Raw genomic sequence first — 14,877 nt, forward strand, 5'->3', positions numbered from 1 at the left:
ACACCACACTTTTTTCTTTTTTATCTTAACCTTGTCAATTCATGTAAAGTAAAATATGCACAAATTTAATTTCCACATGTTGAAGTTTTAATGCACCATTTTATTCTTGCCACGTCTATCAATTTTTCTGCATAGAAGCATTGCAATTAAATATGCTGCCTCCTTACGCTGTGCTCACATGCTCTTGGACAAACAGTATATCCGAGTTCCCAAGTCGTAAATGTCTCTAATTCAAAAGTACAAGTTGGACAATTCTGATAAAACAAAGCTGTCTGAATTGTAACATAATACTGACCTTTGACCTTGTTTAAAATTAAACATATACAGTAACTTAGTCAGCCCGAAATTACATTTTTGGTCCAAATTGCATTTGGAGCAATAAAATATGCTTTTAATAGATTTGTTTTGCTCTTTATTTACACATAAAGCGCTAATTAATTGTTTTTCCTTCGCAGACTAAGTAACAAATTAATTAGCATCCTTGAGTTTCTCCGAATAGTCCGACCAGAAACCCACATCAACTCACTGATGTTGGAAGGTGACACATTATAGCTCGGAACTGCGAATAGTCCAAGAGCACATGAACGCAGCATTATAGCTCTAGTGATACATTCTTAATACAGCTTACATTCAAAAAATGAGAATTCTTATCTCAATCAGGACTTGGCATACAAATATGGATGTACTTTCTGATTCAAGTACCAGATTATAAATGTCTTATTGTAATTTAAACATCTGAAGAAAACCACAGAAAAATTGCAACTTTGGTATATGGATGTCTGCTGGAGCATTTTCCTGACTTTTTTCTCTTTTTTCTTTTGTTTTTTATTTTTTTTAATGCTTACAGTTCAGGGAGCAGTGGTCTTTGCTGAGCTCCTGTCTGCAGTGAAACGTTCACTGGCCCGCATATTGGTCATAATAGTCAGTCTAGGATATGGGATTGTCAAGTAAGTGTTTAGTATTTTTGTTATCTTTGCCCATTCTCATACCATGAAATCTTAACTACATGAGTCCTTTTGGCTACAGATTCCATATACCTAACTAAATGCTGTATGATTCAGTTGTAAGTCATTTTGGATATCTTCTTCCATCTGTTTTTTCAAATATAATTTATTCATTTTAAGACGGCTGAGAAACAAAGCCCATCTTGGGCTCAAGGAGAAAAAAAAAAACAGTATTTTGTTGAAAACAAAAAATACCTGCTATTGAGCAAGGTTAATATAGTTTTTCTTTTTTTCTACTAGTTTTTATTTTATTTAGTAACCAAAGTACCTGATGTTGCCCTGGTATATTTGTGTAGAATGGGGGAAGGAAAGAAAGTAAAGGTTAACATGTTTTTCAAATGATGACCCTGCTGTTCTTGCCATCTGTCCCATTCGTCACCCACACTGCTGCTCTATCAAGGTCGCTGCTCTATCAAGGTCTCTGCTCTTGTGAGTCAAGTTGCTTGGTTGTAGCAACGGACACTGTCATGTCTAACTAGTCCTCATAGTTTAATTCTTTTAGGACTAATTTTTTTTGTTTGTTTCTTTTCTTCCAGGGCTGAAAATATTTCTAAAAACTAACTTTTTTAAAAAGAGAACACAAAGCAATTGTTTGACATATCAAATCAGCAAAAAATATTTACTTTAGACAAATGTTACTGCCTTGCATGTTGTATGAACCTGCATACTACATGATTTCACATACTATGATTTCACATACATATCACATACATGTCACATAGCAAAGTCCTCCAAAGTATGATATCGCTCAAAGCAGCCAATTTTATGCATTGCCACATTGCACTGCTTACAATATGCGTTGCACTGGTGCTTTCTTTTCAATAGTCTGTTGCTGCACTTTCTCACATATATCGTTATTGTGTAGAGTAGAGAGACAAGTCACCCGTTTGACATCGTGCCATGCCAATGCCACCAAGTTTTCCGCCCGCATGAAAACCGTATTGTCACCTCTTTTCATCTTCAGCCTGTCTGGCTTCAACTGTGAAGGCATGTGTCTCTTCTTCACCCTCACTGTGCCACAAGCTCCAATTCCCCTGCTCTGTAGCTCCATGAACAATTATGGGCATGTATAAAAATTGTCCATGTACACAACATGACCCAAATGTTCATAGCCCTGAAGCAGCTCCAGCACAACCTGACTTGTCAAGGGACAGTTCTCTCTTTGAAAGAAATACTTTACTGTATATGTAAATACTTTTAGGCAGAAATCAGTGTTTGCTTCTGCCAGTACAAAATCCTTCATGCCATACTTTGTGGGCTTGGCTGGCATATATTGGCAGAAAACAGGCGTCCCTTGTATTTTATCATCGATTCATGCACAGACAAATCATGGCCAGGCTGATAAAATTGTTTATATGTTGGTTCCACAATGTCAAGCTGGGACTGAACTTTATGCATGGGGTTATAGCCTGGCTCACCCCTTGGGATTTGCTTTTGGTTATGACAGAATTGAATAAAACTTTGCAGCAGCGCATACCTATCACGCGGCATAACGTGTCCAAAGCCACCAGGGGACAAAGCACATTTGGACCAATGCTCCTGAAGTTGCTCTGCATATCTGTTTGTCTCGTCTGAAAAAGCAGGATCAGGAGAGAGCAGCCTGAATTATTCTAGTAGCTGGTAATCTGTCGTGTCCAACAGCAAGCCATGCTGTCTTGTGAAGTCTGGTAGCCAGTTTGGCTCCCACGGATCAATATCTGAGTATTCCTCCTACAAGAATCTTGCCGTAGGTGCGTCAGCTGCGCGAATGCGCTCAGCTGGCAGCCGATCAGCTGATGCCAGTTCCTTACTGTCTTGCTCAATCTCCTGATCACTCTCAATAAAATCAGATTCTGAAATATCAGAGTCTGACTCCGCGATAATGCGCAAAACATCGTCTGCTGATTATTTTCTTTTCTGCACTCTCTTCGCTCCCTCGTGAGATGTCGATGCCATCTTGCCTTTGTTTACATTTGTTTACATTTCGTAACTTAGTAACATTACTCCGAGCAGAGAGGGAATGCCTGTGACTAACAGTGAGTTTTTGCGCCCTCAGCCCCTCCTGCCGACAAAAGTCGACATCCACCCTAAAAGAGTTAAGATAAAGAGTTCATAGTACTTAATTATGAAGAAAAGCTGACAAAGAAGGAGTTCAATGACAACTCAATTCTCCTTTGTGTTGTGCTGCACTTCCACTCTCTATCAAAGCTCACTTAACACCCTCTGCAAAAGTTCACAATACTCCATTTCACTTTACAGTAGATAGCAGCAGCGTGGCCAGGGTACGTCATGTTAAGCTCTACTCATTATGTCTGCTATTCTGGCTTCAGTTTGTTTGGATGTTTCACTTGATTTGAGCCAGCAGGTGGCAAATATGTGCACACAGGAAAAAAAAAAATACTAGTACCCCTAGGGTCCCAGTTTGGTTTCCAAAGTAGTCTGTCTTGTCTTTATAATAGTTCTAGGGAACAACTAAGCAAAATTTGGTCCAGACCAGTCAAAAGATGTGGGATTGTAAGTTTACAGTTGTAAGTATGCAAAGCACAGAGTTTATTCTTGTATTATTATTTATTAGTTATTGTATTATTTACAATAATTGAGTTAATAAAACTATTATAATAAACCTGTATGTCTTTTTTCATACAAACAACTATAAACTTACCTTTGCCCACTCTTGTGTATACATATGAATTTTCTGATCATACTTGGAAATTTTGTTGAGTTTTAGCTTTTCTTCATAATATATTTTTAATTTTAGTTTAGTTTTAATTTCACAAAAACTTGTTTTTCACCAGTTTAAAGACTTTAAGCACTTTTGCCAAGCTACCAATAAACTTTATTTGTACTAAAGATACTGTTAGCTTCATAATTATACAAGGTTTTTTTCACTTTACTGCCAAACAAGATTTTTAAATCTCAAGTCATTTTTCCTGCAAATACAAAGGTAAGACTATAGGCTTATTAACACAATAATACATTCAACATTATTACTATTATTATTATTTATTTAGCTGATGCATTTATCCAAGGTGACTTACAACATGTGAGATACAATTCGTTGTAGTTGTAGAACAGGTAGGTGAAGTGACTTGCTCATGGTCACTCAGTGTTAGTAGAGGGATTTGAGCCCACAATCTCAGGGTTTGACATTCAGAGCTTTAACTGCAATGCCACACTGCAAGATAAGCCCCTTCTTGGATATAACTCTCTGTCCCTCACAGGTATCATTTGGCAGTACTGACACTTGGACTAATCATCTTAACTCCCCTGTATTGGCCACTACTTCTCTACATATCTGCTGCCCTCATGTATTCTAAGGCAGTATTTTTAACACTAGAATCCCTGAAGCCTACGAAAAAAAATCATAGTGACGGTCCACCTTAAATTCCTTTGCACCTCTTCATCAATGTCTTTGTCTTGCAAATGTGTCGATCAGCACTGGCAGCAGGCTGCCTGGTCACTCATTCCCCACCGATGCAGCTGAAATTCTCCCAGCTCAAGTCTTGTTTATTTGGGTGTGAGGTGTCTGCAGTTATAGAGGGTAAATAATATATCATTATTTGGAATACATACATTTCATGTATGTTCCATATCTGTAATGATCTGGGTAAATGTAGGATGACCAGAAATGTGAGGCAAGAAATGTTGAATACATAACTAAAACAGAACTTTTTCACCTTACTGTAATAATGACAAAATGCTGACGTGAAGTGTTTAATGTGTGAAGACTAAAATCCAAATAGGGAGCGTAGACAACTTTGCTCATTTTGAACCTGCACTGCACCATTACTTATACGTATTCATGTGACATTTAACAGCTTTAGGCAGCTACTTGGTCATTGCTTGCTGGATAGTGTTGTAGGACAATGAGTAGTTGTGAAAATGATATGTATTGTTATTGCTGACTATCTGTGCTACCTGTCTAAGTCAGGCTGAAATCTAACTGATCAACACAGACCTGAGCATTAATGTTTGCAATGCACCGTGTAAGAAGTGTTAATGTTTGTGATGTCATCTATAGGAATGACACATGCAATGTATTTTATTGGTAAAATGTTTATGGTGTGCCATCTTTTGGAATGGCAGAGATGCAGCAACCTGATGGATACACAAATACACAGTCTAGTATTCTAAATGTCTGTTCAGGCAGGATGTCTTTATGGGGAGGTGGGGTAACACCAGAACATCCCAGAGATTCAAGCTATATCTGAATTCACCATCTTAGTCAGTTTTACCAACTTTTTATGATCTGCATTTTTGATGCATCTGTAAAGAATGAAGAAGTATTGTTCCTACCACATAAAAATAACCCCTAATTAAAGCAGCCCTGTATGAATTAAATCTGCGACACTCTCTTTGTAATTTATAAGTGATTTCAGATCCTGTGTGAATTGGTTGTGAACATTACTTTATTACATATTTTTGTCCATAAAATGTCAGTCAGTCATTTTCTAACCTGCTTAGTCCTGAATAAAATCAGGGGATTCTAGAACTTATCCAGCAAGCATAGGGCACATGGCAGGAACAAACCCTGGATAGGGTGCCAGTCCATCGCAAGGCGAACACACACACTAATATATCTAACCTGCATGTCTTTGGACTGTGGGAGGAAACCTATGTAGACAAGGGGAAAACATGCCAACGTAGGGAGGACCCTGGATGCGAAACCAGGCCTCGCTACTAATGTACCACCGTGCTATAAAAGCAATGTTCTCTGTGTAATCAAAAAATTGATTATAGAACCATTAAGCAGTAGAACTGATAAGTTTTACTTGTTAAGGAATGAATGTTAACAAATCTCATCAATTCCTAATCCTAGTACCTCCATATCTTATGTTGTATCCACACTAATACGTTTTCATTTAAAAATTGTCTTGTAAACAAAATCAGTCTCTGTCTACACTAGCATCTTCACATCATGTATAAATGTATCTCAGTGGACACTAAAACAACCTAAAACACACATGATGTAGCCAATCGCCTACTCTGGACATGTGCGCAAAGACAGAGAAATCCTTGAAGGAATGATAACACAGTCAGCTGGGAGATTTACTGCAAAATTGAAGACCATTAAATTATTTTCCCTTCACACGTGTATGCAGTATTCAAATTGTACAAAATGTAATTTAGATGCATATACTGTAGACCATCAACACAGTATCATGGAAATCAACTCTTCCATGTCCGTTATGTTCAAATATGCTTTTCTTCCGTTATGGGTGACCAGTCAGGGAATGAGATGTTGTAATGAGAAGGATCCAATCAGCTATGTAAAAAGCACAAAAAATCAGAGCACGATCAGAATCTGAAATGGAGACTAACATCTGCATTTTTAAATTAAATCATTGTGGTGTAGGTCTAGCCTTAGTATCAGAAAATTCCAAAAATGAAGTCAGCCATGTTACTATGGAGGAATATTTCGGACAAAATGAAATAAATAAATAAATGCGTAAATAAATAAAAGTACTGTGAAATGTGAGCATAAATAAATAAATGTGTCATGAAATGACAGCCTTAATAAATAAATATGTCATGAAATGAGAGCATAAATAAATAAATGTGTCACGAAATATGTTTTTCGTTGCTTATTTATTTATTTCATTTTGTCCGTAACATTCCTGCAAACCGTCATGAAATACGGCTTGAAATAAAACTGTCACTTTCACTCATCAAAGTTGAGAGGGTGGGCTCTAACACGCACTCTAGTTACTGATTGGTGAATCAATAGCACAAGAATTAATTAGAAAAATGCTTACTACTGCCGATTAAATGGAATCTGCCGAAGATATTACGTATTTCAGAGAGAGAATTGAAGATTTATCGGAAGAAATTACAATGTTGGCGGCCCTTTTAGAACTGAGTATTTGACCCTTGTTTTACGAGTAGAAAGTCAGTTGCATATTCGCAGCTACTTTTTCAAACAACTGTACAGCTCTGATCAGTGGTAAAGTTGTTCAGTTCAAAATATTAGGTGGAGCTGCTTTGGGCATTCCATGTCAAAGTACCTAAACTAATACAGCCGTTGCAGCTTACCGTATATCAAACTGGCTCATTCGTCTTGTGATCGTCTTCTCTGATACATCATACAGATCTGCAATCTGTTGTACTTTTAAACCACATAACAGAAGGTGTTCTATTGACTCAGCTGGAATGTCAAAGGATGGACATCCAGAGCAGGGTACTGCATCACCTGAACTGCAGTGTAGTAGAGTCTGTTCCACCTGTTCTTCGATAATTTCAAAAACAGTTTCATCTATATCGGAGTCTAAAAGGGCCGCCAACATTGTAATCTTCGGCAGAATCCATTTCATCGGCAGTAGTAAGCATTTTTCTAATTAATTCTTGTGCTATCGATTCACCAATCAGTAACTAGAGGGCGTGTTAGAGCCCACCCTCTCAACTTTGATGAGTGAAAGTGACAGTTTTATTTCAAGCCGTATTTCATGACGGTTTGCAGGAATGTTACGGACAAAATGAAATAAATAAATAAGCAACGAAAAACATATTTCATGACACATTTATTTATTTATGCTTGTGACGATGTGGGTTCTGGCTCCACACTCCCATCTGATTTTGGGAACCCTTGAACCCAACACCGTCGATAATGTTGCCGAGTGAGCTAGTCAGTGGAGGCAAATAATTCCAGCAAGGGGAAGGTAAAAAGTGCAAAACAGTGCTTTTATTAAAAACAGTCAACAAAAACAAGTGTTCCATAAATAGTGCAGGTCTTCACAGTTCTTCATTAAATAAATAATCCATAAAAAGAACACGTGGAGGTTAAAAATCAATAAATGGAAAAACAAACACATCCTTAAAAACGAGAGGTTAAAATCTTTTAGGAAGCGGTCTTAAAAACCAACAACAAATCCGGTGCTCTTCTGTTAGCGTCTCACCTGCTAATCCCGTTTGGGCCAAGCAGCAGGCAAGACGCTCTCTGCAGCTGCCCTCCTACAACACACCCGAGACTGGAGACCTCCCGATCCCTGGCTTCGGTCTGGCACTCATCCCAGTCCCGAGACTTGATTACCCCAATAGCCAGGACGCTCACATTGGGGACTCCACCACCAAGCCTCCCGACTTCCGCTGCCTTTCCACGGCCTTCTGCGGCTCGTCGCTTTCCTCTAGGCACTCCCGCTACCTGCTCACTCAGCGGGAGCAACCTCAACTCAAACGTCTAGGTGTTGGCCTAACACCCAGCTTCCATACAGCTGCCCACGAGCGCTCGATCGCGCTCTCACACATGCACGCACCGCGTGTCTGTCTCTCTCCGGCACCGCCTGCTTCCACACTCGCTCCCTGTAACCTCCGTCCTCTCTTTTTCTTTTCTTTTTCTCTCCAATCGTTTTTACACCTCGCTAAAACCGACTCGCGCTTCTTTTTAAAATGACGAGGGCCACAGCAGCTGCAGCATTAGCCACGGGACAATCATGAATGTGGGCAGTTCCTCACCTGTGCACTAGGTGAGAAACGCCCACACCCTACGGATCGTCCCGTGGCCCACTATGGCCCAACGTCCCCTCGCTAAGCCGCGAGCACATCGATTATTTATTAAGAATGGCCTGTGCTCAGTGAGCTGTGGACCCTTAACACCACAATGCTCTCATTTCATGACACATTTATTTATTTATGCTCACATTTCACAGTACTTTTATTTATTTACGCATTTATTTATTTATTTCATTTTGTCCGAAATATTCCTCCATATGTTACAACTTAAAAGATGTACAGTAATTCTGCCATGGAGTTACTCTCCTAGATTTTCTCTTTACAATGTTGCCCTACAGTTTAGAAATCTGACTTGATACAAAGTTTTAACTTCATCAAGATACATAGTTTGTGTCAGTTCAAATGCATTGAACAGAAGATGTAAATCTGAAAGTTGATTATCTGCCTTCATTCTTGTTATTTTAATAGTAACAAGCATACAATTTAAATAGTCTGCTTTGACTGTAATCCTATGCTAGTGTGATTAGGCATGTTTGTCTCCCTTAAAGCTGATCTTGTATTCTCTTTATTAAACAACATTGGTTCTGAGATTGCCCACTGTGTATTCCCACAGACCCAGGCTGGGGACCACGGTACACCGGCTAGTTGCAGTAGGCCTGCTGTATTTATTGTTTTCATCAGTAGAGGGAGTTCTGCGTGTGACTGAGGTAAGTGCTACTTGCTTATCTAACGTGGAAATATAAAATGACCAAGAAAGTTGCTGCAGCTTTAAACTGGGGCCATGAAATCTGATGAAGTATGAAGAATTTTTAGCAGTGAAACATGAGCTGTACTAGCAGTTTTAATGTTAACACATCACTTGGTTGAAAAAATATTCAGTAAAGAAAGTAGTATGCTATTTTCATTTTATTTTATTTTCAGGAGTATTTACTCAAAGATATTCTTTCTTTTTTTGTAATTATTCAATGTCAAGATATTTTTTACTTAATTTCTTTGTCTTGCAAAAATTTATAGACATTAAAAGTATTCAAGTATAGCTAGATTACAAATTACTAGCTATGTTACCTGTCAGAGAACTCTCAGCAGTCCTCCTACGACCTTCTTTGGTATTCTCATGTTTGTCATCTCCCTTGGAATTTTCTTTTGTCTGCTTTTTAACTACCACCAATACCCACCATGAAAACATCATTAGTATTCTTGTGAATTCCCATCTTTCCCATCTTTGAAGGCAACTAAAAATGTTTCTCCTAAGCCTTCTTCATTATGCTCGTGCGCATGTCAACCTCTGCTGCCCGCCATTTCTTTTCTCAGTCACATTTGACTAAAGTGAAACTGACCAATCAGATTAAAGTGAAACTGACTATTCAGATTGCTTGGAGAGATTGGACATAAAAAGCAGAAGGATGAACTATTTATTAAAGAAGTATGGGGTGGTTTGAGATGGGTCTAACTGCAGCCTGCAATACCTATGAAGTACATTGGGTAATGCCCACGATTTCAGTCACGAAATGCCCACTGCATACCCTGTTACACTATGGTTAAGATTAGGGTTGTGGGATGGTTATCTGACTCAAAAGTGTTTAGGTACGAGCTTTATGTTTACAGGTATCCATCTGCACACTTGTACGGAGCCCCTGAGGGGGTATGGTGTATTTTTTCTTTTTTTGGGAAACAATTTGGTGCATACAACTTACTGTCTCGTGCCCACCAGTTATATATGTCAATTGCCCACAACTTATCATAGCCTGGTCACCAGGTACTTTAAGGTTGCATCAAATACTATTGCGTCCTACTGTACATCATTTTCTGGAAACATGACATATCACTAAACAGTTTGATGTTTTCCTCACACAATTACATTCCACAGAAATGGATATTGGCAAGTTTATAAAAGCAGGTTATGCATCCAAGTCCAGATCGTTGGATTGATGAAGCAGCACCGCCAACCACTGCACTAATTTATAGTAAAAGAAAATCACATTAGTTAGCCATCTACTTACTAGCCCACAGCTTCTTATTTGCACAAGTTACAAAAGGAATTAATTTTTCACATATTGAGTGCATATACAATTTGCACAGTCCAATGTGGGTTCACTAGTTTAATTCTCTGGAAAACTTGGTACACTCGATTGCTTATCTCAGGGTTGCCCACACTTTTTTGGCTTGCGAGCTACTTTTAAAATGACCAGGTCGAAATGATCTACCTACATTAAAAATTATATATATATATATATATATATATATATATATATATAAATAAAAGAAGTGGGACGCGAACTTCCTCCTTCCCAGAAAATCATAAATTATGTGCTTTCCACACAGAAAAATTAACTTCTCGTCTTATTCCACCTTAAGATACACACAAATAACTCAAAACATATTTACAAAATTTTTCGGAAACATTTAACAATCTCAGCAGTTGATTCCAAGATCTGAGGTTAATTTTCCATTTATTTTACAATAACTGAAGAGTATATTTCAGCAAATCTCATAATCAATTTCTTTTTCAAAAGAACTTCATCCAGTATTTTGTGAAATACATACCAATCAGTCATAACATTTAAACCACCTGCCTAATATTGTGCAGGTCCCCCTCGTGCCCTCAAAGCAGCTGTGAACTGTTGAGACATTAACTCCACAAAACTTCTGAAACTGCCCTGTGGTATCTGATTTGAAAAGGTTAGCAGCAGATCCTTGAAGTCCCTGTAGGTTGCGAGGTGGGGCCTCTATAGACTGGACTTGCTTTTTCAGATTGATATCTTGGGAATTTGGAGGCCAAGTCAAAACTCTGAACTATTTGTCATGTTCCTCAAACCATTTGTGGACAATTTTTGCAGTGTGGCAGGATGCAAAGAGAGGCCACTGCCTTCAGGAAATACCATTGCCATGAAGGAGTGTATGTGGTCTGCAACAGTCTTTATGTAGGTGGTACATGATAAAGTAGGATCCACATGAAGGCCAGGACCCAAAGTTTCCCTGTAGAACATTGCTGCCATCTCTTTCCCTGGCAAGTGATGCACACGCACCTGGCCGTCCACCTGATCTAAAAGAAGACGTGATTCATTAGACCAGACCACCTTCTTCCATTGCTCCATGGCCCAGTTCTGACACTCACATGTCCATTGTAGGTGCTTTCTGCAGTGGACAGAGGTCAGTGTGATCTCTCTGACCAGTCTGTGGTTATGTGGCAAGCTGCAATGCATTGTGTGTTCTGTCACATCCTTCATGACCAGCAATTTGTGCTCTAGTGACTCTTCTGGGGGATTGGATTAGACAAGCTAGCCTTCTCTCCCAGTGAGCCTTGGCCACCCACAACCCTGTTGCTGGTTGTCCTTTCTTGGACCACTTTTTTTTAGGTACTAACCACTGCTTACTGTGAACATCCCACAACGCTTGCTGTTTTAGAGGTGCTCTTACCCAGTTGTCCAGCCATCACAAATTGGCCTTTGATAGAGTCACTCAGATCCTAACCCTTGCCCAGCACATCAACTTCAGTGTTTACTATGAACTAACTGTTCCTTGCTGCCTAATATATGCCACCTTTGACAGGTGCCATTGTAACAAGATAATCAATATGATTCAGTTTGACTGGCAGGGATTTGAATGTTGTGGCTGATTGGTGTACCTTCATGTTTATCTGATACCTGAAAGTTGATTTCTTATCTTTTAAAATAGAGAAAGACCTGCTTCCATTACCCTATATGATAAAATGAGAAAAAAGTTAGTATATTTAAAAATATATTTAAGTGTGTTGTGGTGGCTAAGTGCTAAGATGTGATTGCAGATGTTTGGTATGCTTCTTGTTAAGGAAAAGGACCATATACAATAAAGTTTGTGTGTTGCCAGAGCTACCATAAAACATTAAATGGTAAAGCAGTTTACCATATCAACAGAGCCTTGATATCTTTGAGTCTGCTTCACAGGTATTTCTTTATCAGTTTTACACACCTGCACACTGCTATTTTTCTCCATTTTTCTTTGCCAAACTGCATGTGTGTCTTGTTGATTGTGAGTGAAGAGCCTTTGTGAAATCCAGCTACCCATTTCTTAATTGGATTGAGATCTGGAGTCTGACTCAGCCTCTCCTGGACATTTACATTGTTGTTTTGAGGCCATTCCTGTGTAGCTTTGGTTTTAGGCTTGGAGTTGCAGTCTGCTGTCCAGCTATGACAGTATCAAGCTTTGCTTCAGGATTTCCTGTATTTTTCTGCATTAATTTTACCCTTGCAAGACATCCAGTAATTGCTTCAGCAAAATATCCCCGAGTATAATGCTCCAAACGCAATGCTTCATGGTGGGGATGGTGTGTTTTTTGATAATGTGCAGCATTTGTCTTAACGCCAAATCTAGTGTTTAGTCTGATGGTTGGAACGCTCAGTTTGGGTCTTATCAGACCATACAGCCTTCTTTCAGCTGAATTCAGGCTCTCCTGTGTGCCTTCTGGCAACTCTCTGAGCATTTTCTGGATTGTAATGTTGATGTTGTGTGTGCCTCTCTCCTGTAAAGATGTGACTGGTTAAGACCCTGAGCAGCAGTTGTTGTCTGCTCAGTCTCTCCAATCAGTACTACTGTAGCTTTGGAACTCCTTCGGAGGGCTCTCAGTTGCCTCCCATACTAAACTTCTTCAGATTTTGTGGACCGTCTACAGTAGCAGATTTACAACTATGTATATGTTTTCCATTTCTTAATGATTGACTTAACCAGATATTCAGTCATGTGGATTTTTTCTTGTCTCCATACCCTGACTTGTACTATTCTGTGACCTTATCACAGAGTTGCCTGGAGTTTTCTTTTGTTTTCATTGCGTATGTTAGGCCACCATGCTGACTCACTACAAGTTGGGCCTTGAAGATACAGGGGTGTTTATACTCCAATCCATTAAAACCTTGAACAGGTGGTCTCCATTGAACTAATGATGTCTAAAAAAATTGGCTGGCCACAGTGATGATTTAGGAGCGTCATATTAAACGGGGTGAATTCTTACACGATTAATTATTTTATGTCACTTTGACATTAAGGAGTCTTTTCCTGTTGATCAGTGTCAAAAATGGCAAATTAAATCCACTTTGAGTCAATCCTGTATAACAATGAAATGTAAAAATGGCCAAGGGGGTGAATAGTTTTTACAGGCAATGTATGTATCATTCAATATAGTAGTCTAATCAATAATACATTGTAGATAACTGAATTGTAACTCGACTAACACACATTTCTTATTTAGATATCTAAAAAATCACTTCAAAATGCATATTGACATACCTCCAAGTGTTGATCTGCTATAACTCCCTTCTCTTTCAAGAAAATGCCTGGTTTGAACATCAAACTGATATGTTGTTCACTGAGCCCCTTCGCTATGAATACCTCACTGTTGTGTGATTAAAGACAACAATACAACACACTGAAGGATCAAAATGTAAGAACATGGTCTTGCTGGTTACACTGTGCCTGCTGTTTCTTAACAAATGTTTCTCCATGTGTTCTTTCAACAGAATTTTTACGGCACCGTGGCGTTGATTGCAAACCTCTCTCTCTCCCTCATTGATTCCTGTGTAATGTGGTGGATATCCTTTAGTCTCAGTTTTGTCTCAGAAGCACTGCAAAAATACTTGGCTGGGTTTGCACCTGTCACACAGTTAGTCAGGTCATGTCATTTTCTAAGCTGCTTAAGCCAGACCAGGGTCACAGGGGGTGCTGGAGCCTGTCACATCTAGCACAGAGTGCAATGCAGGAACAAACCCTGGTCAGGGTGCCAGTCCATCGCAGGGTGAACACATGCACACCCACACACTAGGGCCAATTTAGCATCACTAGTCCTAACCTACATGTCGTTGGACAGTAGGAGGAAACTGGAGCACCCACCCGTAGACACTGGAGGACATGCAAACTCCACAAAGGGAGGAACCAGAACCCGAACTATGGTCTCCTTACCATGAGGTAGCAGTGCCACCACTGTACTACCCTGCTCTGGTAATGTACTGTTCAGATATTTGCCTTCTGAAGTGTTAAAAGAAAATGATGGTATTGGAAAAGTATAGGAATGTGCTCAGAGTAAAATAATTCAGGTAGGTATATTTAAAGACCAGTTGTGTTAAGTTGTTACTTTATAAACTAGCTGCGGGTTGGATAATGGATGGATGGATGTACTGTCCATTTATGACCGGTTGAAATCCAAGTAATCAATGTAGATTTCAGCATTAATATTTGCAGCGCACCATGCAATGCATCTGCCTCTGTTGTGCACCATTTGGTATGAGATTCATAAAAGCAGCGTTAATATCTGTGATGTGCCATGTATTGTAATGTAAAATGCAATTCTTTTTATTATTAGAAATGTTTGTGAAGCATCTTCTTTTGGAACGACAGAGACAGACAGTTACCCTTTTATTAGGGAGGACACCTGTACACCTTCTTATCCATGCAGTTGTCTAATTAGGCAATTGTGTGGCAG

At 39.1% G+C, this 14,877-nt stretch overlaps 1 protein-coding gene across 3 annotated transcripts in view; it reads left to right on the forward strand.

Annotated features, from left to right (window-relative positions):
- LOC120519113 (transmembrane protein 87A-like) overlaps positions 1 to 14,877 on the forward strand; it is a 117,439-nt gene that overhangs the window by 73,964 nt on the left and 28,598 nt on the right. For all 3 annotated transcript variants that reach the window (XM_039742224.1, XM_039742225.1, XM_039742223.1), the window contains exons 10-12: positions 848 to 947; positions 9,043 to 9,136; positions 13,919 to 13,990. In XM_039742224.1, coding sequence (XP_039598158.1) covers positions 848 to 947; positions 9,043 to 9,136; positions 13,919 to 13,990 — 266 coding nt within the window. The remainder of the gene's footprint in view (positions 1 to 847; positions 948 to 9,042; positions 9,137 to 13,918; positions 13,991 to 14,877) is intronic.

Source organism: Polypterus senegalus, chromosome 18 (genome assembly GCF_016835505.1).
Source record: "Polypterus senegalus isolate Bchr_013 chromosome 18, ASM1683550v1, whole genome shotgun sequence".
Classification (NCBI taxonomy): domain Eukaryota; kingdom Metazoa; phylum Chordata; class Cladistia; order Polypteriformes; family Polypteridae; genus Polypterus; species Polypterus senegalus.